At 58.4% G+C, this 27,101-nt stretch overlaps 2 protein-coding genes across 10 annotated transcripts; both read right to left on the bottom strand.

The window, feature by feature from the left end:
* Positions 1–3,676: 3,676 nt before the first annotated feature.
* On the bottom strand, positions 3,677–6,996 carry TREX2 (three prime repair exonuclease 2). The gene is given in 5 exon segments (XM_033849183.2): positions 3,677–4,301; positions 4,304–4,499; positions 4,501–4,794; positions 4,796–4,945; positions 5,498–6,996. Coding segments are annotated over 4 exon segments (648 nt in total). The 5' UTR covers positions 4,888–4,945; positions 5,498–6,996; the 3' UTR covers positions 3,677–4,235.
* A 141-nt stretch (positions 6,997–7,137) lies between these two features.
* On the bottom strand, positions 7,138–25,161 carry HAUS7 (HAUS augmin like complex subunit 7). Of its 9 annotated transcripts, none has more exons than XM_073799316.1 (11): positions 25,012–25,161; positions 23,954–24,069; positions 19,919–19,986; positions 17,377–17,438; positions 14,365–14,456; positions 13,787–13,945; positions 13,576–13,672; positions 12,905–13,129; positions 11,895–12,005; positions 8,016–8,340; positions 7,138–7,443 (listed from the first exon to the last, which is right to left on the bottom strand). In XM_073799316.1, exons 1-10 carry the CDS (start codon positions 25,108–25,110, stop codon positions 8,065–8,067), a joined length of 1,305 nt encoding a protein of 434 aa, XP_073655417.1. In that variant the 5' UTR covers positions 25,111–25,161; the 3' UTR covers positions 7,138–7,443; positions 8,016–8,064. The 9 variants fall into 9 exon arrangements, with proteins under 9 accessions (XP_073655417.1, XP_073655418.1, XP_033705071.1 ...); XM_073799317.1 differs by having other exon boundaries at positions 8,054–8,340; XM_033849180.2 differs by lacking the exon at positions 8,016–8,340 and having other exon boundaries at positions 11,891–12,005; positions 25,012–25,160.
* Between the last annotated feature and the right edge of the window lie 1,940 nt (positions 25,162–27,101).

Here is a 27,101-nt window from a genome sequence, read left to right as displayed (position 1 = left end):
GAGATGAAGGAATCAGTGGCGGGCGGTCACTTTGCAAAGTGTGCGGGTCCATCTCCACGGATGAGGTCCTTGTGCTGGAGGGTTTCTGTGTCAAGCTGGCTAGGCTACGGTTCTCAGTGTTCAGTCAAACATCCGTCTAGATGTCACTGTGAAGGGATTTTTTAGGTGAGATTAACAGGGAAATCAGTAGACTTTGAACAGATCGCTCTCCATAATGTGGGCGGGCTGCGTGCAGTCAGCTGAAGGCCTTATGACAAAAGAGGAAGGGATTCTGCCTCCAGGTGGCCTTCGGACCACAGCTGCATAAGCTGATTCCATACACACACGCGCGCATACACACACGCACATCTATAGATGTCCTACTGGCCCTGTTTCTCAAGTCCTCAGCATGTGACCCTTCTTTGCAGACCAGGATTCACAGAGGTGGTCAAGTACAGAAGAGGTAAGGTGGGCCCTAATCCAATAGGACTGGGCCTTTATAAAAAAGGGAAATTTCTTTCCAATTTGTGGTACTTAGTTACAGCTGCCCTAGAAAACTAATGAAGCCCCCCCAAAAAAACCTTAAGCAGCACACCCTCAGACCATTATCCAAAACAATTAGAAATCCACAATAAAAATGACCACAAAGTCTCAGCAACTTGGAAATTAAGACAAACTCTACTACGCAAGCAGTAGATGGGTGAGGAAATGCAAACTGAAATTAGAAAACATCTCCTAATGCAAAGCAAAGAGGAACATTTAATGGCAAACCTATGGGACGCAGGAAAATCTCCTTCAGGGCAAAACTGCAGCCTTTGAGCGCCTTAGTTATTCAAGATGGAAGCTGACAAAGGAGGTTAGTGTTTCTCTTAAGAAATTAGGAAAAAAAGAACAAAAAGTGACCCAAAAGAAGACAGACAGATGGGATTCATAAAGATACAAGCTGAAGTCCTGCGCACACGGTGCCTCACGGCCTGCGGCTCCCCGAGGAAACACGCCTCCAGGCTGCTGCTCCAGGCTTCTGCATGGCCTGGTCCAGATTCTGTCCTCGTCGCCTTGTCCCTCTGCCTGGATAGTTCTGTTCTCAATCAGGTATGCTCCTGATCACAGCTTCGTCCCCACTGGCAGACACGGATGTGGTTGTGAGCCAGTGACGCTTCTTGACGAGGGGCAGGTGGCCGGCCAGGGCGAGCTGGAGCAGTGGAGTTGACTCTTTGGGTCTGGCCCTGACGGGCGGCGTAGTCACTGTGAGTCCCCTCAAAGTGCTGGGTCTCAAGAGCTCAGTCTACTGCACAGCCACGTTCGGCAGCGTGGATACATGAGGTCCCTCCCCCCATTCACCGGCCCAGGGACCCGAGGTGGCGATGACTAGAGCTGCCATGAGCAGAGGTATACGAGTCTTTGTGTGGACGCATGAATTCATTTCTCTTGGGTGAATAAATACCCAGGAGTGGAATCATTGGGTCATTACGTAGGTGCATGTTTAACGTCTTAAGACCCAGCCAAACTGCCTTCCTAAGGGTCTGTCCCGTCTCCCATCCCACCAGCACTCAGTATGGCCAGTCTTTTGTATTTTAGCCATTCCAATAGATGTTAAAAGTTCGGGAATTTAAAAAAAAAAAAAAAAAAGTTCGGGAATTTTGAGAGTTGATTGTTAAACACCACCATGATTAAAAATTAAATTGTATAACCTTTCATTTAAATTGTATTAAAAAACCAAGGAGATACTCAAAATTCATCATGTCTTATTTCCCCCCTCGTACCCATGTCACAGTGCACCACCCAGAATCTCTTCTCAACCACATGAGTAGCCTGAACGTGGCCTGGTGGGAGGATTTACCCCACAGGAATCAGCACAGCCTACAAACCAGGGCTTCATCTCTTATTGTTCAGTTGATTGTGTAGACTTGAGTCTGTAGTAACTACACTGTGAATAGCAAAAAAAAAAAAAAAAAAAAAAAAAAAAAAGGAAAAACTTCCAATATCAAAAACTACTATCCAATTCGGCAGAGATTTTGCTCGTCACCAAGGAACATGCGAGGTTCCGACACACACCTTTGTTGTTTCAGTTTTGTCTTAGCAAGATCAGTGAAAATACCAACCAGTGTTTATGTGGGAACCGCACTCAGCCATCAGTTGCAACCGTGGGTCAGGTACAAATACAACAGTTTGTCAAGTCAACTGAAGGGGTTTTGGTGAGACTCAACTGGCCATATGGAATTTACAAACAGTGTATCGTATATTTTATTGTATATTTTATATAAACTGTAGATTTTATTTGTAAACTGTGTCAGTACAGTTTATAATAAACTTACATACGTCTGGATGCATCTGGATGTATCTGTGCGCATGTGTATAGAGACAGACACAGAGAGACGGAGAAATAAATACACCGCGCACACGCGTGCGCACGCATGCACACACACACACATAAACAGGCTTACGCTTACTTGTCACCATGTATCAGCACATCACAGCTTTCAGACAGCAGGGGGGCAGGTCCCAGCCTGTCTTCTCGGCGCAGAAGGCACACGGCTTGGCCTGGCCAGTCCGAGCATGGGCTTGGGGAGGGCACCTGAGGCCAGGAGAGTGGGGACTGGTGAGGGAATAGCACCTGGGCCCTCAAAAGGTGAGAGGGCACGAAACCCGAGACCACAGCGGCAGTGGCCACAGATCAGGCCTTCGACCCGCCCACTCGGGCCTGGAGAGGCCCTCTTGGCCTCAACCGCTCATTGAGTCGGTGGCCGGGAGCCTGCCCGGTCAGATAAAGGAAGCGGGCCCTGCCCGGGCACCAGGGGATCTGAGGGGCCCTGGCCGCCTGCATCCTCACGGCGCCCCTCTCTCGGTTCCACCTGCCACAGGCTCCTGGACCAAGGCCCCGCCCTGGCCCTCTCCCGGGTGGGTGCTCTCCTGGGGCAGGGGGCAGTGCACAGACCACACTCCCAAACTGTTCCCTGTGGCTCTTTCCCTTATGGCGTAGCCGCCCCACCCCTGCCAGCCTGTGTCCTGGCCACACCAGTCTGCCACCTTGCACACTGCAGCGGCTCTAGTCACTCTGACCCACTCAGTGTTCCCGGACAGCCCGGCCGGCTCAAAGCTCAAGGCTTTGCTCGTGTGAGTCACTCCTGGTCGTGGCTGCCCCACCCCACCCCCGCCCCTTCTCACCTGCTCTCTGCGTCCTGGACAGCCCGCCCCTGCCTTCCCCATCCTTTGGTGACACAGGTGGGGCCCCAGAGGCAGGTTAGCCGGCTCCCCAGCTGAGGCGGCTGCCGAGAAGCTGACCTCGCACCGAGCAGCCTCGCGGCCCTCCTCGGGCTGTGCCACAAGGCACACGGGGCCCAGAACGGGCTCCTTCCAAGCTGTCGCCCTCAATGCGCCAGCCAGCCACCTCTCCTACACGCTCTGGGTCACCTGGAGCGCGGGGCAGCCTGGAGCCCCCGTGGTACCCACCCCTCATGCTTGACGTGTGCCTTTCAGGCCCTTCCCCAGCACCTCCGCCCTCCCCCCGGACCTACCGTATCATTTCACCCTGCTGCCACTCGCAGAGCTGGGACAGAGGCTCCAGGAAAGGAAGGAGTGGGGCTTTGCCCCTGGAGGCCGGGGCTGCAGCTCCCTCTTCCCTCTGTCTCCTCGACACAGATTCGGGCCACACAGATGTCCCTTAGGTCCTGCTCGCTGATTTCTTAGGTCTCTGGGGTGACAAGGCAGGGAAGGGGTGATCATCGATGGCACAGTAGGAAACCAGCCAGGGCAGAGGCCCATGGCCTGAGGTCCACAGCCCCAGCCTGTCGGCCCCTTGGACCAGGCTGTGAACGCCGACGGCTCCCCGACCAGGCTCACCGCAGAGATAGGCCACAAGGGGGCAGCCCTGGGGTGCTCTGCTCGTGCCCCTGGCCTGGCTCCCTCTTGGCCCACTCCGGGCAGGGTGTAGGGAGGAGAGCAAGCGAAAGCCAGCTGGTGAGCGGTTGTCAATGTTTATTGAAAGACGGGGTGGAGGGTGGGCGCCAGCGGCAGCAACCTCTACCAGGGCACGGGCCGGGGGAGGGGCCGAGAGGAGGCTCTAGGGCTGAGGGGCAGGTTAGGCCAGGGCCAGGGAAAGCCTGGCAGGCGCACAGGCCTGCCAGGATGGGCGGCAAGGCACTGGCCCAGGTCCAGCTCCGGGCCACACGGCCCGGCTGAACGGCGGAGGCTGGCACTGCCCTACTGCAGGGAGTGCGCCTCGTCACCCTGGGCAGCAGCGTTACCGAGCCCCTGGCTCAGGCCTTGAGACTCGGGCCGTCGGGTGGCACGTCCATGGGCTCGACACGGGCCCAGCTAAGGGCATATGCTCATCAGCCCAGGCGAGCAGCTCGGCGGCGCGGTGCAGAAACCATGAGCCGGGTGTGCACGTGGCCCTCGGCTCCGCCTGGACGTAGCAGCGGAAGAGGCTGCCCAGGCTGTAACCCTTGCCGCCCTGGGCCCGGGTGCCATGGCTGTGGGCATGGTCCAGGCCCCGCGGCACCGGCAGCGTACCCAGGCAGCTCCGTGCACAGCAGGGGGAAGTCATAATCGAAGCCGTTGTGCGCCACGAGGCACAAGGGGCCCTCCTGGTAGCTCAGGAAGGCCTGCGGTGTACGCACCACAGCGCTGTCAAAGCCGGCCTCCTGGCACCTGGCCAGGCCCTCGCTGCTCACGCCGGTGATCTCGCTGGCCTTGGCAGTGAACGGGCACTCCGGGCTCATGCAGAGCGTGAGCTCATCCGGGACCTGGGGCAGCACCGGGGCATCAGACTCATCGCGCTTGGGGTTCTCCAGCGAGGAGCGGTGGATGGCAAACGGAGATCTCGGCGATCTTGGGGTCCACACTGGGGAGCCCGGTGGCTTCCAGGTCCAAGAAGACGAAGGTCTCAGCCTGGGGTCCCTTGGACATGGGGATGTTTTCACAGGGACAGTGAAGCCTACAGCTGCCCAAACAAGAGGCACAAAACCTGAGGGCCAAAGAGATGGGGATGCCTGGAGTTGGCCACCCACAGCCGTGCCCATGGCCAAGGTTCCAACCCTTCTGGGTTCACTTCCTGCCACTTCCCAAGCTGGGACCCAGAGACCAGGCCCTGTTACTTCTGTCCAGGATGAGGTGTCCTAGGGGGCTTGTCACCCCATCCATTTTGTCCTTCAGTCCCTCCCCGACCATCCCCACTACTACCACCTAGTAAACAGCATAAGGAAGGCCTGATGTGCCCAGACCCCAGCCCAGAGGCCTCTGCCTCTTGCCTCCAGTATACGGACAGGAAGACCATGCCAGGTCCATGTCACTGGGGACTTGGGGAGGTGCAGCCCAAGACGGTATGGTCACGGACACACAGTGGCCAGGCGCCTCAGGCACAGCACCCCAGGTACACACACACAAGAGGGCACCTGAGAAAGCCCTCCCAGTGATCCCCAGCCTCCCTGGCTTGGCCTGTGCCCTGGCACGCGGGTGCTGGCCCCAACTCAGCCCCCCGCCTGTCTCCGGGCCGCCGGCAGCTGCCACGCTGGCTTACCGGGAGCGGGCGCTGCTCGGCTTCCTGGGCTGTTGGGCAACCGGCTCCACACAGGCTGCTCCGAGCGGCCTTTAATCTGTGGCCGCGCCCCCCTCCCCCCAGCTGCCTGTCGGGCAACCAGGAGGCCTGAGGCTGCAGGACCTGTGTGGCCGGCTCGCGGCCCCCTCCCTTGCCCACAGCCGCTGGGACACATGTCCCGTGTTTACAGATCGGAAATCCAGCTCCTGGGCCGCAGGCGGGGTCCCAACAACGAGCGAGCAGCGCAGCCCAGGCCGAAGGAACGTGTTGTCACAGGCACGAGGAGGAAGCCCGAGCCCTCCGCCCAGCCCTGCCTCCCAGTGTGACTTAGGTTCAACACCCAGCCCCAAGCTGGGGCATCTCCCACGGGGGCATCTCCAAGGCACAGCTCCCCGCCGTCACCAGTGAGCCGGTTGCCCCTCGTGAAGCTGAAGTGAGCTGTGAGGACAGGCCTTGGTGCGGGCTCATCTTCCACCAGGAATGGGAGATGGTATCTGTTTCTCGGATATAAGGACCCAGAACTTCTCAGGAGCCTTTAGCGGAGGCTGCCAGGGAAGGAGCAAGGGAAGCGAGGCAGGCGGAGGCAGCCCTCCACCGAGCCCTGTGAGATCGGGTGTGGGGGCAGCCCGGAGCCACCCAGACCCCAGGCTCCGGGGCCTTCCCAGCCCCAATGGCTCAGTCGAGGGTGAAGGGCACAGTCAGAACAGGAGGGGAATGAGACGGCCCTCCGTGGTCCAGGAAGCGGGTGACCTCATCCCCGGGACCTCCTCCCGGGGCAAGACATGCCAGCACTCGGCAGTGGGCGCTCACAGGCCCAGTCTCCTGCCGCAGGTCTTCCAGAGTCCCCTGGTCTGTAAAGCTGTCAGTGAACCTGGACTGTGGTGCCCAGAGGCCTGCCCGTCCTCCCACCTCCCAGGGCAGCCATCTGGGGGATGCCCCAGGCAGGCAGGGGACCAGGCCTGGGGGCTCTGGCAGCCCAGGTGGGAGGGGGCCCAGCCCCTGGAGCCTCCTTGCCTGCAGCAGCCACAGGGTCCTTGGGGAAACGAAGGTGCAGATGCAGGGGCAGGGCAGCGTGGGCGCAAGCGAGGCGGCGACCAAGCGCCGAGGGATGCCCCTCCCCCACGGCCTTCCGCCTGACGCTGGGCTCAGGGAGGCGGGGCCCCACCAGTGGTGCCGGCTCCCGCGCTTGAAGGGAGGGAGGTGGCTGTGAACGGCGCCCTGCTCACGGGAGATGCAGAGAACAGCTTCCTGGCCAACCAATCAGGCCACCGGCAAAAATCCCCCAGGCCAGTGCCGGGCGACCTGAGGAGGAAGGAGGAGGAAGCACACGCTCCACTGGCCGCGACCCAGACGCAGCGGGCGCCAGCGGCCAGGCCGTGGGGCAGCAAGGAGACCTCACGGGGCATCCCCAAGGCCGGCCCCAGGGGAGGCAGCGGAACGGGGCAGGGGGCGGGCGGGGAGCTCTGGCGGCATTCAGCCAGAGGTCGTGACGAGGCATCACCAAGCTTAACAGGCAGTGGCGGCGGCTCGTGGGACAGGCAGGATGGGGCAGACAACCGAGCAGCCCAGGCCGCACAGACGAGGGCAGGATTCACTTCGTGATACAACAAAAACTAACACACCACCGTAAAGCAATTATACTTCAAGAAAGATGTTAAAAAAAAAAAAGTAGGCTGGAGGCAACTTCTTAGAACCTGAGCTTTCTTTTGTCCCCAGCTCACACCGCCCCGCCCCACCTCCGGGCCCTCGTCACGCCCCCCCCAATCGCTGATGGTACGGAGCACGTGGAGGGCAGCCCGGGGAGCACGGGGGCTGGCTGCTGCCTGGCTCTTCGGGGCAGAGCGCCCTGCTCCCAGGCTACTGCAGGCCATTGGGCAGGCCATCGTTGAAGACCTTGTATTTCCAGGTTACCCCTCCCATTCTGATGGCTGCAGAGAAAAGAAAACAGCAAAGTCAGTCCAGCACTTCCCAGCCCGTCTCTCCACTGGCCTTCCTCAGGTCCCAGGCCCCACCCCCACCCCCACCCCCGAGCCAGGAGCCGTGAAGGGAGCCAGGGCCCGGTGAGCACGGCTGGAAGCCCCCGCGGGCGCCAGGCCGAGCCCCAGGCCGGGGTCCACTCGCTTGGTCACGTCCCTGCCCACCCCTGTCCCCGGAGCCCAGGAGCGAGGGGCTGTTCTGATTTTGATGCTGTGTGGATTTTAGTCAGACCAGCAACCGGTGCACACCCGTCCTCTGCCCTCCCACACAGCAACGTCGGCAACTGGCATTTGGTTGCGCCCACCCCAAGGGCGACTCTGAAGTCAGGAATCATGCGGTGGGCCTCAGCCACCCTCCCTACTCACCATCGACACTCCCTCTGGGGACGGTCACGTCTCTCCGCAGATAGGATTTGGGGGTGTCACTTGCCTTTACTAAATCCTCAGGTTTTCCCAACCTCTAGACGCCCCAGCCCCGCTCTGCTCCCGGGGCTCCCCCGACCCCGGGCGCGTCCTCAGCTCACACGTCTCTCCTTTGTTCCGGGCCCTCGTCCTGCCTTGCCTTCTCTTGGCTCAGGGCTTGGCTGGGTCGTGTTGTCTCTGGAAGCCTGGGCCCTGCTGCTGCGTCCCAGCTACTCCAGATTGCAGGAGACTAGGCCTGGGGATGCGTCTTCGCGGTCCACCTGCTCTGTACTCAGCCCTCAGCTCTGCGACCTCCGCCCTCCTCCTTCCTTCCTTTCTCCGCATCAGGCCTCTGTGCTGCTTTTCTTTGTCCTTGTTTTGTTTATCCGCCCCATTCTTAACTCCTAAGGGTGCCTGCTTGCGCTTCTCCTTGTTGGTGTTTCCTAGGTATGTTTGGACAAGATACTATGTTAATTCAACTTGGTTGGAAAGTTCTGTTATCTGAATGACCCATGAGACCTACTTTTCCAGGTCTTTCTTCTCTCTTCCATGGTGTTGGTCCAGGCTGGGGAGAGGAGGCCCTCAGAGGCCAGAAAGAGGTGGCTTTCACCTGGCCACCAGCCGTGTCAGGAGCCCGAGCTTGCCATGCATGTCGATCATTTTCCTCACAGAAGAGCAGGCTAGTCTCCCTGGGAGCGCCAATCTGTACGGACCTGCTCTGCTTACGCCCTCCGCTTCCAGCCCACCTGCCACCGTCCCCGCCCTGGGACTGCCGGCCACACCGCCGTGGGGCTGTCCTCGTGGTTGCAGCTTTCTCCCCCCATTGCATCCATCGAATTGCCTCCATGGACTTCGCTGCTGCCAGAAACCTGTTTGTTTTCAAAATGCATTGATATTTTGATGGCCTGGGAGGCAGAAGGGGCTTTGGGTCCGCCCAGTCGAGCCGGTGACGGGTGAATGACGATGGGACGAGCTGCCCACCCACGTCGCCAAGGCCCTGCCCACACACTCGAGGCCACGGCTCTGGGCGCCAGCCCTGTAGGCGCACCCAGTCCCCTCACTCAAGCCCCTCACTTCAGGTGTGGGGACGTGTGACCAACATAGCCTGGCTACTGGCACCCAGATCGGTGGCCTAGCTTCTTATACGGGGAGGTGAAGTAGCACAGACACACGGACCTCCCACAGTGGTGGGCCCGAGGCCGCAGAGACCAAGGCCCTTACTCTCTCAGGTAGACACAAGGGAAACGCCAAGGCCCTTCCAACTGGCCCCTGGCGTGGAGTTGCCAGGGGTCATTTCTCTGCTGTGTCTATCGCCCAAGAACGAGTCTCAGACAACACGAGGAAGCGACGCTGACCACAGCGCTCGCACTCTAGACTCCCTGGAGTCCATGGCGAGCAGACACTTCTCTGCAGGCACAACAGGGGAAGCGGAGGGGTTCACGCAGCTTAGACGGGAAAGGCGAAGGCTGCCGCTGTCCTGTGAGCGCGGGGCAGGTGGCACGCCGTGGAGAGCACTCGCGGTCACTAACGTACTAACGAGAGCATGGGTACTGACAACAACTACACACACGGGGTGAGACTCACAGCAACAGCGGTGATGAGGATAAACGTTAGGATGGGTGTTTAAATGGAGGCTTCTGCTGCAGTTCAGTCAGAAAGAGGCACTCCTGGGTGCCCAGGTATACACATGGTGAGCGCGTGCACGAGGCCAAGAGCGGCGAGAAGGCCCGCGAATTCACGCAGACAGCCCCCCAAGGGAGGGCTCGGGGCTATGTGGCCTGAAGCCAGTCCTTGGGGGTGCACTGGGTGGGGGGGACTGACAGGCAAATGCTGGAGTCGCCGTTGCCTCAGGCGGTGGATAAGAGTTGGGGCAAACAGTAGACTAACCAGAAGGCGCAGAAGGAGAGGATGGGAAAGGAGATGCCCACGAGGGCTCTGCAGAGCTCTGACAGTCCTGGGAATCTAGAAGGCCACGCGCACGCCCCGGGGTTGTGCGGGCACCCAGGAGAGACCTGAGACGGCCCTGAGCCGGTGCCTCTGCTCGGCCTCTAAGAGGGTGGGAGCAACAAGAAGTGCGGCGGAAGGAAGAGTCGTCAGCCACCTGGCCGAGCGTGGATGAGAAACACGAAGCTACGTGTACCCAAGGAGCTCAAAAACCTCCACATGAGAGAAACGCAAAGCGACCCGCACCAAGACACGCTATAATCAGACCGCCAAAAGCCAAAGGGCAAGAGAGGTCGGAGAACGGAAGAGAGAGGGGACTGTGCAAGGGCCTCGGCTACGAACCGATGAATGTCAGCAGATCACAGACCCTCACGTGGGCGGTGGGCGCACAGGGAGAGAATTCTCAGCGGGCAGGGACAGCGCTTGGCCGCGGGCAGGCAGAGGTGGTGGGAGTCTCTAGCGTGCGAGGCATGTTCCATTTCTTAGCCGGGGTTGTGGTTACACAAGTACTGGCTTTAAAGTCATTGGAACTGGATTGAAGGGGAAATATCCAACTTTTCACTTTTCTCTCTCTAAGACTCAGAGAGAGAAAAGGCCATTTTTCTTATCACAAAAGAACAACAACAACAAAAACCTTTTCTGAGTGTTTTTTTACCTAAGAAAAATAGACTTACTCAGGAAAAAAAGTTTAAAATTAAATTCAGATACAACTTTGCCCCTATCCAACAGCAGAAAGGTTGGAAGGTTCAAAGCCAGCGCTGACGAGGATCAGTAAGATGGAGACCGCTGGCCTCACTGACAAGACAGCGGGAACCCCGCCTCGGGATGGAAGCGCAAATGTCGAAACATGTTCACTGTGACCTTTTTTAAACATTGACCATCAGAGGAGAAATTCTCTGTGTAATACATGTTCGCTGGGGAATATGTGAAGGCTGCAGAACAGGATAAAGAAAGACTAAACGAACTAAAACACCTCTGATTCCAACACAGAGCAAACCAGCGTCCATGTTCTAGCTGAACTCCTAGAAGGGATTCTTCTACATTTTTTTCCCTTTAGATAAGTGAAATCATACTGTATATTTCTTTTTTGTGTGTTTTTTTTTTTTTTTTGCGGTACGCGGGCCTCTCACTGTTGTGGCCTCTCCCGTTGCGGGGCACAGGCTCCGGACGCGCAGGCTCAGCGGCCATGGCTCACGGGCCCAGCCGCCCCGTGGCATGTGGGATCCTCCCGGACCGGGGCACGAACCCGCGTCCCCTGCATCGGCAGGCGGACTCCCAACCACTGCGCCACCAGGGAAGCCCCTGTATATTTCATTTTTAACCTGCATTTTCCTTTTAACATTACACATTTGCTCATGTCACTGTAATCAAGTTTTGAAACAACAAATACCGTCCCACCATATTCATATACCAGAATTTACTCAAGCATTACCCAAGGGTAAAACCTTGGATTGTTTCCATTTGTCACTATTGTAAATCCTGCGACAGCATCATGTGAAACGGTATAAAACTAAAAATGACCTACAGGGTCAGTAGTAGAAAATGTTAAGTAAATTATAGCAAATGCCTGAAAGGAAGTGTCTGATGATTAAAAATGTGACTTCAAGAACATGGGAAAACGCTTAAAATGAGATCCACGGGAAAGAATATAATAGTGTACACATGTTGTAATTCTACTCGCCTTACACAAAGAAATAAAAGATGACGAGAGGAAACGGAATAGAGGGAAACAGACCAAAATATTAACACCGACCATCTCTGGGCCACCACATTACGTAATGTTTTTAGTTTACCTCTGCACGTCTTTACGTTACGTCTTTACGTTATCCCAATTTCCTACAATTAATGTTTTTATTTTATAATCCGTCAGAAGAGTTTTCAAGGGAAGGAAAACCTTAAGCATTGGAAAAAGAAGAAGAAAAGTGAGGGGCCAGTCCCCAAATGCGGGTCAAGCACAGAAGGAGGCAGGCACTAAGCGGAGGTGCACCGTGAAGGCCCTGTCCCTGCCCACCAGACGGGTGGCCACAGCCACAGAAAAGTGGTGACCACATACCTAGACTCATCACAGAATTGTTGCTGCCCCAACAGATCTGCTTGCCCTGCTGCTGCTTCGCCATCCGCACGGCTTTCACCGAGGTGTCAGTGACCTCCACGACCGCTTTCAACAGCTGGGAGGGAGGGAGGAAGGGAGGGAGGGAGGGAGGGAGGGGACTTGTGGGTTTGAATGCTGGTGGTCTGACCCACAGAAGGTGTCTCCTGCTTCCCACCCAGGTTGACGCCAAACATGTGCGTCCACCCACCAGCCCAGGGTGAGGGCAGGTCTCCCAGCTGGAGACTCACCCATCAGAGCTCCCCAGGCTAGCTCCTCCCCCCTGGCCCAGCGGGGACGCCACACTATCACGGACCCCATCCCACACTGAGGCCACGCAAAGCCAGGGTCACGGTGGGAAAAACACTGTCCCAAAGTAAAAGGGCATTTCTGCTGGGAGAGGATGTGCCCTAGCTCAGCCTGTCGGTAAAACTGCAAAGGACAAGCCGGTCAGAGGTTCGGAAGTCTAGGAGCTTTTTTGTTAAAAAACCAAGGCCAGCATCATGGAAGCCCTGAGCACATGTCAGAGTTCCACGCATGGTGACTGTACTCACAACCGTAACCAAACCTAGCATTCCAGGCCAGCCTCTGGGGCTCTGAGTCAATACTGATGTAGTCAGCGCAGCAGCGTGAGGCCACTTTTTCTCATCTGTCTGAACCGGGTCAAGGGCACAGACAGGCAAACTTCTGTCTATCTGTCTGGCATAGTTCTTGGCCACACAAGAACGAACAGGCTGTGATACATTTGGGTGTTTCGTGAAGACAGAGTGAGGCCAATACAGGGACAGAAGCTGGAGGCGGGACGAGGGTCTCCCACATTCAGCTAGGACCCAGTGCAGGCCATGGCACCGTGAGAAATGCCTGCCCCAACCCGCCACCCACTCGCAGGGAGTCCAAGCCTGTCCAAGCCCTCAGGTCCCTCACTGGGGGCTAGGGTGGCGCCTGGGAGGGAGAGGGAGGGGTGAGGGTGACGCTTACTTGGCTGCATGAGGTCAGAGTCTGGTACACGGCCTGGATGATGGGGCCGCACGGGCGGAGGTTGGGGCCTGGGCGCTGGCAGCAGTCTCCCAGCTCATCGTCATAGACTTGCAGGAAAGCCACGATGAGCTGCCGGAAGTCAGAGATGACCAGGCGCAGCTTCTGGTCTAGGGTGCTGGCGTCGGCCCCACCCACAGCGGCTCCTTGCTTGCGCTGCGCAAAGCACTGCAAGGCCAGAGGCGGAGGGTCCCTCGGGGCTGCCCTGCCTGTCGCGCGGCACCAGGGCCCTAACCCACTTTGTGAGGCGGGGTCTGCCGCCCACTCCACGCTTCCCCGAACTGGGAGACGGACAGAAGACCAGAGGCCTGCATGGGCCTCAACATCCTCCTCGCGACCTCAGTAATGAGGCTGGGTCCAGGGCTGCGGGGAGGGCCACACGCCGAAAGCCCACCCGAGGACGGTCCTGTCCACTCCTCAAAGAGCCTCCCCACTCCTGCCTTCACGGAGCCTGAGTACCCATCACATTCTAGAAACTGGTGGGCACCCACCACCTCGCTTAGGCCTCCCGACACACTCATCGTAAAGACGGGGTGTCTGAGGCTGGGGTGGGCGACGTGCCTCGCCTTAGGACAGGTAGCGGGGCCCCTGCGCCCCTGCGGCTGGCGCCTCACCTCCACCCTGAGCGACTGCAGCTTCGAGGCACTCTCCTGCAGCTGCCGGGCCAGCTCTGCCACCTTGTCGTCCTCTGACTCGATGGAGGGGCTGGCCCTGCAGGGAAAGAAGGGGGGACACTTCTGCCCTGTGCCATCACGGGCACTGGGGCACCTGTGGGCCACGCACAGAAGGCTCTGTCCCAGGTAACAGACCGAGCGGGGCGTGTACCTCTGCCAGGCATTGCTCTGCTTGTCGAGAAGTGGCTGCACGCCCAGGGGCCACGCGTCACACTCGGGGCTCAGGAGCATCTGCAGGTGGGGGCTCAAGAAGAACTCCCCCAGCAGCGCCTCATTCTTCTCCCGGGTGTCCTCGAAGTGCTCTTTCACACTGCAAAGGCAGCCCCAGGGCCACGCCATCACCGGCCAGAGACCCAAGAGGCCAGATGAGACCGGGCAGAGAGGCCAGGAGAAGGCATCTCCTCCGGTCTCCGAGAGCCCACCCACGTGTGGAGACACCGCGGGTGCCCACCCTCCGCCGAGGTCAGCCCGTGTTCTCCGAGGCCCGCACCACACCTTCATGCTGACAGCCTGGCACCTCGGGTGGCACCCCGGGGTGGGGGTGGGGCTTCCTGCCTAGGCTTGCGGCCCACAGCTCCTGGGCCAGGGAGCAGCCGCCTCTACGGGAGCGGGGAGCAGAGCCCCAGCCGGAGCTGTGCCCGGGGCTGGGCCCCTAGCCCCTCCAGCGCCAGACGGAGGACCAAGGGCGCCCACCGGCCGTTCCAGGGAGGGCCCGTCCCGAGCCTTTACCTGTGGCAGCTGGAGCCTCCGACAGTCAGGCTCCGGACCACGTCCAGCAGCTGGTCCATGAAGCGCAGCTGCTTCTGGGCACAGGCCCGGCCCTGGGCAGGAAAGGCCACATGCACTCACTGGCCAGGCATGCCACGTGCCCCCAGCCCGCAGCTGGCCCCTACCCAGTAGCCTCGTGGACTGGCCTGGGGCCCCTGGCACAGCAAGACAGGCCATGGCTGTGGCCTGCGCCGAACCCACTCCTTGCGGGGAACGAGAGCTCGTCCCCAAGGGGCGGCAAGCAGCCAGGCCTTACAGCCAGGCTTCCCAAGTGGCAGCCGACTCAGCCCCCTGCCCCAAAGGCGGCTGGGACTCCCGGCAGGGAGCTGTCTGGCCAGGAGCTCAACTCCTTCCTCCTTCCAGAAAGGGGAGGAGGCTCACGGCTGATCCCCATGATGTAAATACAACCTGAGGGGCCCAGCCTGCTCCCTAGAGCCCTGCATAAGCAAGGATGCTGGGAGGTAAGCTGGGCCCGGCTCTCCGCTCGAGCTCCTCGTCGGCCTGCCCTGACACACCGCTATTCTGGGGAACGCACCAGAAGGATGCGCTCAGCCAGCATCACCGGTGACTCAGTATAAAGCCCTCCAAGAAGCACCTGCATTTAAAGTGGGCTGAGAGCTCGGTGCTTTGTGACCACCTAGGGGGGTGGGAGAGGGAGGGTGGGAGGGAGACGCAAGAGGGAGGAGATGTGGGGATATATGTATACGTATAGATGATTCACTTTGTTATAAAGCAGAAACTGACACACCATTGTAAAGCAATTATACTCCAATAAAGATGTTTAAAATAAATAAATAAAGTGGGCTTAGAGGGAGAGGGCTGAGAGGCTCCTGGTGGCATCTCAGGCCGGGCAGCCCTGTGTGGGGAGCAGATCTGGGGACAGGGCCACATTCTGCTATCATGTTTGCAGCTCAGTTCCCCGTTCACGAGTCTCACGGCTGCGGCTGCCTGGCTCTCGGCTGTGTAGCCAAGAGCTACCTCCTGCCAGTGTCCTTGCCCAAACAGGCAAGGACACCACCTATACACCTATTCCTGGGAATAGGAGGTGGGAGGTGGGACACTGTCTAGACAGAGGAAATCCTGGGCTGAAATATGAGACCAAGCGCCACTCAGGATCTCACAAAGCCTTGACCAGCGGCCAGGGTTGCGTGCCGTCCCCTCCTCAACAGACCCGGCTCCAGGAGACCCCCCCAAGCCCAGGAAAGGGTAAGTGTCCCTCACAGCCTGTACACTGAAAGCTACAAAACATCTCTAAGAAAAACTAAAGAAAACCTGAACACGTGGAAACACAGCCCATGCTCAAGGATAGAAAGAGTTAATATGGCTGATGGTAATACTTGCCAAGGTGATCTACAGATTCCACACAATCTTCATCAAAATCCCGATCGGATTTTTTGCACAAATTGACAAGCTGATTCTAAAGTTCATATGCAAATTCAAGGGACCCCTAATAGCCAAAACAACCTTAAAAAAGAGCAAAGTTGGAGGATTCACATGTCACAATTTCCTACAAAGCTACAGTGATCAAGGCAGTGTGGTACTGGCATAAGGACAGACATATAAACCAATGGAATAGAGTAGAGAATCCAGAAATAAACCCTCACTTTTACGTTAACTGATTTTCCACAAGGATGCCAAGGTCTTTTCAACGGTGCTGGGAAAACTGGATAGCCACATGCAGAAGAATGAAGTTGGATGCATACCTTACCCCACACATAAAGCTAACTCCAAATGGGTCAAAGGCCTAAATATAAGAGCTAAAACTATAAAACTCTTAGAAGAAAACACAGGTGTCAATCTTAATGGCTGGATTTGGCAATAGATTCTTATATATGAAACCAAAAGCACAAGCAACAAAAGAAAACTAGATAAACTGGATTTCAACAATGCTAAAAACTTCTGTGCTCCAAAGGACACATCGAGAAAGTGAAAAGACAAGCCACAGAATGGGAGAAAACATTCGTAAATCGAATATTTGATGTGACTTACATCCACGATATATAAAGAGTTCTTACAACTCAATAATAAAAAGACAAATAACCCAATTAAAAAGTGGGCAACGGAAGCGAATAGAGACTTTTCTCCAAAAAAGATATATAAATGGCTAATAAGCACATGAGAAGATGTTCAACATCATTAGTCATCAGGGAAACGCTAACCCTTCACACCCACCAGGATGGCTGGTGTCAAAAAGACAAGAACAAGTGCTGGTGAGGATGCGGAGAAACTGGAACCCTCGCACATTGCTGGTGAGGATGTAAACAATTGTAAAATGGCGGCTCCTCAAAAAGTTAAACAATTCCACTCCTAGCTATATACCCAAGAGAACTGAAAACACGTCTTCTGTCACAAACATATAAAGAACAGTCACAGCGTTGCTTGTAATAGCCAAAATGCGAAAATAATTCTTTCAAATATTCTTTTTAAATTTTAAGGGTAGGTGCAGGGTTTCTTTGACTGATATGGGGGTGGGTTAGGCCTGCCTCTGCATGGAAGCCCACGGGTGGGCAGCACATGGGGGAAAGTGCAAGGGCTCAGGAGCCAGAAGCCTGGGTTTGAGGCCAGGCTCTGTCACTGGGTAAGAGAGACTTGAGAGACTTGTCTGTCACCTTCCCCATGAGATGGGGCTAAGACAAGTACCTCCTGCCAGTGCGGGTGTGACAGTTACTGGCATGTAAAGTACTTACCACGGTGTCGGTGTGCATGAAGCCGTCCACCAAGGACAGGATGTGCTCCTGCCCCTTCGGTCATCACAAGCCAAAGATCCTTCCCGGCCTCCTCAGCCACCCTCCCCTCTCGGCGCTAGGGATGGCTGGGGCCTACCCAAAGGAATCCTAGGGGTTCCTGCCCCAGGGGGCTAAGGAGCGGGGACTGTGGGCGCTAGCTCCTGGGCCTGAGGGAAGAAAGCCCTCCCATGCCCACCCCAGCGTCACCGAGGCCCCCGGCCCATGGGGACAGAGGGCCTTCTGTTACCTTCAGGAGCTCGTGGTCATCCAGCCCACACAGCATCAGCTCATGGCCCAGTTTCACCATCTCTGTTGGAACACAAGGACCCAGTTACCACAGACACCCACCCAAACAGCAAGGACACCACACACCCATGCAGGGTGCCGAGTGCTTCCCTGGTAAGGGTGCTCCTGCTGTAGCGTCAGCGGGCCCAGCACCCATGAGGCCGGGTTGGGCCTGCAAGACCCAGGTATACAAGGATGCAGGTGGAGGACACACCAGGTGCCAGGACTGCCTCTTGCTGTGTGACCTATACCCAGTCACTGCCCTTTTCTGGGGGCCAGTTTCCTCACCTGAAATAAGAGGTCGCACTCAGTGCTCTTCCATATAGGGAACTCTTGCTTCTAGCAGAAGCCAGCCAGCTGCCTGAGGAGCCCACAGAGGCCAGGGAACCTTCCAAACATGCTGTGTGTCACTGTTTCAGAGACCTCGCCAAGCCAAAGCAAAAGGAACCATCTCACATTTGTCAATCTCCTGCACACCTTTCATGCCAGCATGTCCCTTCCTTTTGCTGGCAACCCTAGGAGATGGCAACCCTTTCATCTCACAAATTGGGAAACTGAGTCCCTGCGTGGTGCAAGGAATGCTGGGCCACGGCTTCCAGGGAGCCCTGGGCATTTTCTGAGTAACCACCTGGTATACGAAGAAAGGCCAGAACTTGGAGCCAGAAAGCCTGGGGTCAGTGCTCGCTCCATACCCCTCCCCCCAGCCCTGCAGCAATGCCCTTACCCTCACAGCTCCCACCCTCATATGCCTCAGTGGCAGGACACACATCTGCTTTGGAAGGTTTGCTGCTAGAAGCAGAGCATCTCCAGTCATCCTGGAGACACGGTACAAATGCCAGTTATACCCCCAGCACACGTGCTCAGCCCACACCCCTTCACCCCGAATCCTTGCGTACGCCCTGGCCTCCCTCTCACTTAGCCCACATCCGAGTCTCATCGTGGCCGGACTCGTGCCCTGTTAGACCCAAAGGCAGGCTGCAGCCCTCCTCAGAATAAAGGCCAACATCCTTCTGCGGCCCACAAGGCCGGCCTCATCTGGCCCCGTGGCCCCTCTGACCCCATCCCAGCCCTTGCCCTCACTCTACACTCTACGTCAGCCACCCGGCCTCCTGGCTGCTCCTCCAAGCTGCCAGCCACACACAAGCCTACCTCAGGCCCCTTGCGCTTGCTGTCCTCCTGCCCTGAACGCTAACCTTCCTGATACCTGCCTGGCTCCCTTCCTCCCTTCCTGCATGGCTGTTTTTTTAAACAAAGGCCTTCCCCTGCCACCTTGTGTCAACAGCTCCACCCTCCTCCCAACCCACCCGAGCACCACCTTGCCTTCACCTGGCTTGTCTGCGGCGCTTCTCACCATCTGATGCACTGAGAATTGGCCGCCTTCTGTGCATCAGCTGTCTCTCCCAGCTAGCAAGTGAGCTCCGTGAGAGCAGCACAGCTCACTGCTGCACCGCCAGCACCTAAAACAGTGCCGGGTGCACAGCGGGTGCTCCATAAACACCTGTCACGTGAATTTGTGGCTTCTAACCCCCCTACCTGTCCCGGTTTCTCCCAATGATACTCTTTCACAAGCACTCGTGTCTACCACCTGCTCTGCCACTCAGCGCACTCCCATGGGGTGGGCAAGGCTGAGCACCCACACTTTACAGAAGAGGAAACTGAGGCAGGGAACGGAAAGGGCCAGGGTTGGCACCTGTGCGTGCATGTGTGTTAGAGGATCCAGGTGTGGCCTGATGACCAGGCTCGCCCGGCCTCGACACGGTCCCATCAGGAGGAAAGTGGCGGACATGACAGTGCTGGGGAGAAGGGCAGCGCCTCTGTGCAGCCCAGGCCGGCCCCCAGGCCAGCCCCGCAGGCTCCAAGACACAACCCCTGCTCTTCTGGCCCACTGCAGCCTCAGGGACAACTGTCCCCAGATAACTAACTTGGCAGTGCCAGCAGCGGCACGGGTCAGGAATCTGGGGTCCAGTTAACCCACCCTGGAGCTGGTGGGGGGAGGGAACACAGGCCCCTGGAAGGATGGACCTTTGGAAACACTGTTGTGTGGGCGGAGAGCCAGCCACCATCTTGAGGACTGCAATGCACTCCCCTTTACCTAATGTTCATGGCTGGGTTAAGGACAGTTTCTGCCAAAAAGCGATCAAAAAGAAGCGGTTCCAAGATAAGGCCCCACAGGCCCACAGAGCGCTGCCCAGCGCGCTCCCGGGAATGCCTCATGTCGCGTGCACGCACACACCCCAGTGCAACGCGGACGGACCGCTGGTGGCGTCGGCGAGAACGGCTGTCTCTGCCCCCAGCACCTCCGTGGATGGGCTGGCAGGGTCTCCTTCACGTGTGCAAGGGAGGGTGGGTCCTAGCAGGCTCTGGTAATATCCACGGAGTGCGCACCATGCAGGAGAAACCACCAGTCCAATGGGAAATTCGCGACCTGCTAAGGAGGCCGTGCACCAGGTGAGAATGGCCCCGAACCCGCCATTCAACACGAGACTCCCACAGCGGAGACCCACCTTGGATCTTCACCTCGGCTGAGGCCCCCTTAGGTGAGCTGAACCTGTCTTGCCAGGAGGGACAGACCCTGCAGGGAAAGAGCAAAGCCCAGTCAGGCCTGAGTGGGCTGCAGGGGGCCCTCACACCCCTCCTTACACATGCTCTCAAAAGCGAATCTTTGTGCCTAGGTGCTAAATACCACTGGAACACTCACTTTAAAATGGATAATCTCATGTGATCTCAACTCCGTAAATTATCAGAGAAACAAAAAACCAAAATATTTCTGAACGCTTACCTCAGAAATGTGAATGTGAATACTGAAATTAAAATTCTCACAATAAGGCTTCCCTGGTGGCGCAGTGGTTGAGAGTCCGCCTGCCGATGAAGGGGACGCGGGTTTGTGCCCCGGTCCGGGAAGATCCCACATGCCGCAGAGCGGCTGGGCCCGTGAGCCGTGGCCGCTGAGCCTGCGCGTCCGGAGCCTGTGCTCCGCAACGGGAGAGGCCACAGCAGTGAGAGGCCCGCGTACCGCAAAAAAAAAAAAAAAAAAAAATCTCACAATAAAAGACATGAAATGACTGCCCAAGAGAAAACACTGAGTTCCTCAGAGCACTGAGCTCTTTATCAGGAGGAACCCGGGGGCTGACTTTTCTTGCAATCATGGCGCAGGTCTATTTGGAGGATGTCCGAAACGGCCTTCCCTGCTCTGGCGTCCTTGCGGGCCTGGCTTGGGCCCCCTCTCGCACCTCTACGTGTGTGCCTGCCCTTCTCCGCCTGCAGCGCTTTCTTCCCGCCCAAGCCAAGCACACCGAGTTGGCTCCAGCTCATCCCATGAAGCCCACGGCTGACATCACCGCCCCAGGGAAGCCAGGGGCGGGCTGGACATGCCTGCAGCCAGCTTGGCATCCTTCCGTCACTGCGGGGCCTGGGAGCTGTCTTTCCACTGCGCTCTGACCGCCCAGATTTCAGGCTCACCGAGGCCAGGAGCTGACTTTCTGTTCTGTATTTCTAGGCCCTAACGTGGCAGCCAGCACTGAAATGGTGGCCAGCGGGCATTAATGAACGGATGGCCACAGCCCCATGTCACAGAATAATCTGCCATTAGTAAATGCCCATGCTGAGCTCTCTCAACAGAGGGAATGTTTTTAAACTAACATAAGTTAACAGGAGATGATGCTACCCCAGGTCACAGCTTTGAGCCAGCCTCCCAGCTGTCCCCCCGGCTTGGTGGAGCCCCAGCCTTGATGATGCCACACAGATAAACGGGACAGTGGCCACCTGTAAGCATCTTGCCTTAAGATGCCCAGCTGACGGGCAAGACCATTTCCAGACACAGAGCACATCCAAAGGCAGTAAGGGGTGCGATACACTGGCAGGCGTCACAAGTGACGCACAGCACAGGCCTCCCACTGGGTCTCTTCCATGAGGGGTGCAGTCTGAGCGCCGCGTCCCCAGCCCCAAGCTCCACGCCTGGCACAGCACCGAGGCCATGGGAACTTCGCTCCAGCTGCTTGCCAGGGAGCCCCAGGATGACTGGGGCCAGGACCCCGCCCTGCTATGGCAGTACGGGGGACCAAGCCTCAGCCCCAGGGACCTGCTGACTCACTGTCACGGTGGGAGAGGGCAGGGTCGGTGTTCGGTGGAAAAGGCTCACTGTTCCTTCCCTGTCTTCCCTGTTCCTTCCCATGCCTCCAAACGCCTGCATCCCAGGTCACACCGGCCCCAACTACGCTGGGGCCCTGGAAGCTAGTGGAGCCGCCCTGACCCGACCTGAGGCACCAGCCCCCCCCCCCTACTTGCAGGACTGCAGGGAAGAGGGGGCGGGGCAGCCACCCGTTCCGCCAAAGAGGGCTGGGCGAGTAAGGGCGGGAGGAGGAGCCCCGCTGTGTGAAAAGCTAGGAGGCTGGCCCTGGGCCTGGTTGCTAGGCAACCTTCCCACTCACAGAGCACCAGAGAGCAGAGAGCGCTCAGTGATCCATCAGGCTGGACCTCAGCAAACCACTTCAACACGCTAAAGAATAAATCCCCGAAAGCCTGAGTGACCTCACTCGAAAGGGCTTTCATTAGAGTTGATTTTCCTGAAGCAGCAGGGAGCAGGGCAGAAACTAACGGTGCTCAAGGCCTTGAACGCAAGTACAGCTCTTCGGGAGCCTTAACCTCAGCAATCTAGGGGCCCCACGGCTCTGCCCCGCCCGTGCTGAGGGCCAGCTTGGCATAGAGGACCCCAAGAGCCACCACGCCCAGCCCCCCAGCCAATGCCGCGTGCAGTTTCCAGGTTCCGCCCAGACAGGGGTGAATAGGTGGCCCTAAAGGAGGCTGAAGTGGTGAAGCCACGTGCAAAGAAGCCAGCAGGAAACTGGGAGAAACCGGACTGTGCAATCCTCTGGCCATCGAAAGGCCTACGGCACTTCTGCCAGCTTGGGAATCATAAAAAGCAACCGGACATTACCTGGTTGCTTCTTAAAAGGATTCTGTTTCTTGTATTTAAAAAAGCACTGAAAGCATTTGAGGACTGCAGCCAGAGGCTCTCACCCATGCCCCCTATGGCCAGCAGAGGGACCCAGTCCCCAGCTTGCACCTGGGCCAGGCAACTCTGGGCTGCCTCCCACGAGAGCCTCTCTAAGACCTGACTCTGGCCTCCCTCCGCCTGGGAGCGTGTTCAAGACCCCCGAACTAGCCCAGGCCATCCCCACTACTCTCTCTCCTCCCAGGTCCCTGGACCAGGCGCTGGTACCTCCAGGGCCAACAGTGCCTGTCATGAGAGCCATTGCCATTCCAAGCCAGGCTCCTGCCATCTTTTCCCAGGGCTCTTGCAGCAGCCTCCGTTATTGGTCTCCCTGCCTCCAGCCTCTCCCCTCCAAATCCATCCACCACAGGACTCCCAAGTCACCCTGCCAAAAATGCCAGTTCCAGTATGGCACTCCCCTGGTCCCGTGCCTGTCCTGCCCAGAGCGTAAAGTTCAAAGGCCTTCACGTGGCTTGGAAGGCTCCACGTGAGCTGCCCTGGGCTGCCATTCAGGCCACTGCCGCCCGGCTCTCCCTCCCACACCTTGACTCCCCGCTCCTGTGGAAACGAGTGCCCACCATGTCTCGTTCCCTCCCAGATCAAATGCCACCTCCTCCCTGCCAACGTCCACAGCACTCAAGACTGCAGAGGTGCGCCCAACACTGGGATCAGTGCCTGAGCCTCTGTGGCCACTGAAGTCCCAGCTCCTTGAGGACACCCATCCGTGTGTGAGGCACCTGGAATGGAACCCCGGTAAGCACGTGTCTGTGCACCTACTTGTCACCCCACAGCCTGGAGCATGTCTTACATATGTTCAACGCTGCACTGCGACCTGGGGCTGATGGCGGGGGTGGGGGTCCCACCGGGTGCCTGCCCTCCAGCAGCTCCCAGTGCTCTGGAGAGCCAGACAGGACAGCAGGCCAAGACCCAACCAACAGGCTGAGGGCTCTGGCAGGGGTGCGCTCAAAAGGCTGTGGGTGTCCCGAGGAAGGAGGACTACGTTTTGCCCCGGGAACTGGAGACTTCTGAAAAGGAGACAGGACGTGTGAGCTGGGTCTTTGAAGGCTGTATAGGAGTATGTGTGACATGCTTCCCTTGCACGGTGCCAGGCACACACACCCAGCTGCACCTTGACCCAAAGGACTTGGAAATGGGGTCTTGGCCCTGCCTGCCACTCCTCGGTGGCAAGACCTGAGACAGTTCTCGACTCCAGCCTGACCCTCAGCTTCCCAGTCTGAAAATGAAAGGACTGAAGTACATCATTCCCCAGGTCCCTGCCAGCTCTGAAACTAGTAGTTACAGCAAGAAAAAACGCTCAGAAGCCAAGCTCAGCTTCTGTGAGGCGGCAAACAGAGGAGCTGAAGCACTTCGGGGGCACTTTCTTCCCAGATCTGAGCACGGCTTCACTTCTTATCTAAGCAGCTGCTCTCACAGTGACGGGGGATGGAGGACAGCTCCTCAGATAAAGAACAACCCCCGTCTTCCCCCCAGCGGGTTGAGTGGTGCCCGTGTACCCCAGGGGTGGGGGAGGAAGAAACCAGGCTGTTACCGTGCATACATCCACTCCAGGATTTCCAAGCGGTACTTCGAGGGGCTACACAGCAGTTCCTGAATGGTCTTTGGTTCTGTGATATAAAGACCCTGGAGGAAGGGGCAGCTGAGGTCCTAAGCAAGGAAAGGGAAAGCCAGGAAGCTTTAGAAAGCCAACATCAGCGAAGGGCTGAAACGCACATCTGCAGCCAGGCTCTCAGCGCACCTCCGTTCACGCACGTTCCCGGCCGCCCAGCACCCACCAGGAGGGTCACACACACCCCACCACCCCCGCCGGGCGCGCCCGGCACACTGGCAGCGCTGTCGATCGCGCCCAGAGTTCAGTCCCCCTCATCCGCGGCTCCGGCCGCCCGCCACTCCCCGTCCTTTACGGACGCCCCCTCGGAGCGCAAGCGGTAGTTTGATTTGGTAGCAACTAGGGGCTTCGGAGAGATTCCGATCCCGGCTCCAGGCTGTGGGAGCAAAGGGAAAGGGGAGGGAAAGGGCCGACGGGGCCGATCGCGGACGGGAGGGAGGTGTCGCGGGGCGGGGGGGAGAGGAGAGGGGATGAGGGGAGAGCCGGGACGGGGTGGGAGAGGGGAGGGGCGCGCGGGTAGCGGCCCCGGGACCGCTGCCTGACCTCGCGGGGCGGGCCTCCTCACCACCGCTGTCACGGGCACTGGCCGCTGACTCGGAGGGGGAGGCATGGACCCCGCCCATCTGTCTCCTCCGGACCCCGCGAGCTCCTCGAGTGCCGGGCCTGTGGCCCCCGACCCCCGCCGCCCGCCCCTGCACTCACTCCGCGCGCCCGGCCGGGTCTTGCAGCGACAGAAGCTCAGGTGCGGTAGGCGCATGGCGCCTGCCTGAAGTACCAGGCGGTACCAGAATGAAGGCCTGGAGCCGCCCAAGGAGCCGAGAAGGACGCCCCACAAGCCTTCCCCCGCAGCAGGACACAGGGCGCAGCCTGCAGCGGCGACTGGGGCGGCGCGCCGGGCGCCGCCGACTTCCGCAGCAGGCCCTGCCCGCCCCGCCGCCCGGCCCCGGCCGCCCCGGGGCGGCTTCTCGGCCCCGCAGCACCTTCAGCTTCGCGAAGACCTCCACGGCCGCCTCGAACACGCTGTCGTCCCCCTCCTCCTCGTAGCCTCCGCAGCCGCCGCCAGCACCCAGCAAGGCCATGTTTCGCGCTCGGAGCCGCGCCCCGCCCCCACGCCCCGGGCTGACTGGCCGGCCCAGCTGCCAATCAAGCGCCAGCCGGTGCTCCTCCCGCCCACCCGCCTTCACCGGGGCCCGGGAGCGGCCCGGAGACGCGGCCCACCCCTCCCCCACTGCGCCTTTCCCTGGGCCGCGGCTCCGCCCAGGAGGCTGACCTCAAGGAAGGGGACGGAGCTGGGGCTGGCGCTCAGTAGCCCGCTCTCCCGCCAGCCTCCCGCCCGCGGCCGGGGCGGAGGACTCGGCCGGGAGAGCGCCTTCCAGGAGAGGGCGCTCCTACCCTAGTCGGTTTCTCCGCGGGAGGAAGAAGCGGGGCCTGGGTGACCGGACAGAACTGGCACTTGAGCGCCCCATCTCCCAGCGCGGGGCTCTGTCTCCGTTTTCCCACACTCACAACTGTAGTCAGAGGGAGGTTTCATGGGTTCGAATCCGGCCCCAGCTGTGTGACTTTGGGCGGGTTACCTAACCTCTCTGTGCCTCCTTACCCTCACCTAATGTGGATAATGAAACCACTTACCTCCTTGGGTTGTTATGAGGATGGAATGAGGTAATAATTCCTATAAACTACCTAGAACAATACCTGGCATGCAAAAAACACTATGTACGTGTTCACTATTATTATGCTGGGCCCTGCTCCTTCCACCTACCCTTCCTCCAGTCTGTCTTCGACCTTCTGGAAGGTTCTGTGCCTCCTTCCTGCCCTGTCCACTTACAAATGTCTTTGCACCTCTCATGCCCCTCAAACTCAATGAGTCCGAAATGACATTTGTCAGCCTGTCCTCTCCACACACCTCCAAAACCCCCAGCTCAGTGAATGCCCCCATCCCCCGGACCTGCCGATCACATGAGGTAGGAAGGAGCTGGAGGGTGGCTGGTGCCCAAGGAGTGGGGAACCAGCAGCAGGCAGCTGCTGCCAGCCCTCCTTGATCCTCTCCAGAGTCTGTCCCTGCTCTGTGCCCCACCCTGCCATCTCCTGGAGGGTGGGATCGGGGCAGGTCTAGAGGCGAGGAGACATAGGGACCTGGCAGGAGGCAACTGCAGTCCTCTGAGTGACAGGAGAGGACTTAGCCCTGTTCTGGGAGAAGGGGATGGGCAGGCGTCTGGGCTAACAGGAAGGGACCCCAGCCCGGCCTTACGGGGCAGGGCCTGATTCCCTACTGAACGGTTTGGAATTGCAAGCTAGTCTGAGGACACAGAGCCTCTGAACTTGAGCTGCAGGGATGCCCCAGCCCAGGGACCCAGGGACCCAGAGACTCGCAAAGCAAGTCTGCTCCGACGTGGCTGCCGACTTGGGCCCTTCTGGCAGCTGAAGGCTGGAGGGGTCTTTGGGTTGTTTTGTTAAATCTTTTTTTCCCCTTTTCTGTTTTTGTTTTTCTTTCTTTTTAAACAATTTCATTTCCATCACAGCCCAGCTCAGACGTTCAAATTCTTGTGGGTTTTCCTGTGGAGCTTTCCTAGGACTAGGGAATTTGGCGGGAGAAACCATGGCAGTGCGGTGGCCTTCCCCACCCTCCGCATATCCTCTGCTCCTGAGGCTCGGGGAAAAACCAGCCCCTGTGTATTCTGGAAGAAAATTCCCCTTCTCCACCCAGCTCCACGGAGCCAGTAGTCTAAACAGCCCTTCCCCGACTCAGCAGCTCTGTCTATGGCACAGGGTGGGACTGTGGGATTGTCAGGGCCTTGATGGGAGAAGACCATCTTAAAGGGTCATGGGCTTCGTCCCGTGCATGGAGAACCCGCTGGCCAGCCCTAAGCTCATGGACATGGCAGCTGAAGACGCAGCAGCAGGCCGCAGCCTCCCCAGCCCCGAATCGTGGTGCCTCCCAGGCGTCCTCCACCGGAAAGACTGGAGGCTGGGATGGGAACAGAGACTACTGGGCCTCTCTAGGAGGGGGGAGAAAGGGCTGCCGAGTGGTAGAAGCTTCTGGAAATGTGGACTCAAACTCAATACAAAGAAG

Source organism: Tursiops truncatus, chromosome X (genome assembly GCF_011762595.2).
Source record: "Tursiops truncatus isolate mTurTru1 chromosome X, mTurTru1.mat.Y, whole genome shotgun sequence".
Classification (NCBI taxonomy): domain Eukaryota; kingdom Metazoa; phylum Chordata; class Mammalia; order Artiodactyla; family Delphinidae; genus Tursiops; species Tursiops truncatus.
The sequence above is the reverse complement of the archived record's forward strand: the minus strand, read 5'-3'. Positions and strand labels throughout refer to the sequence as shown.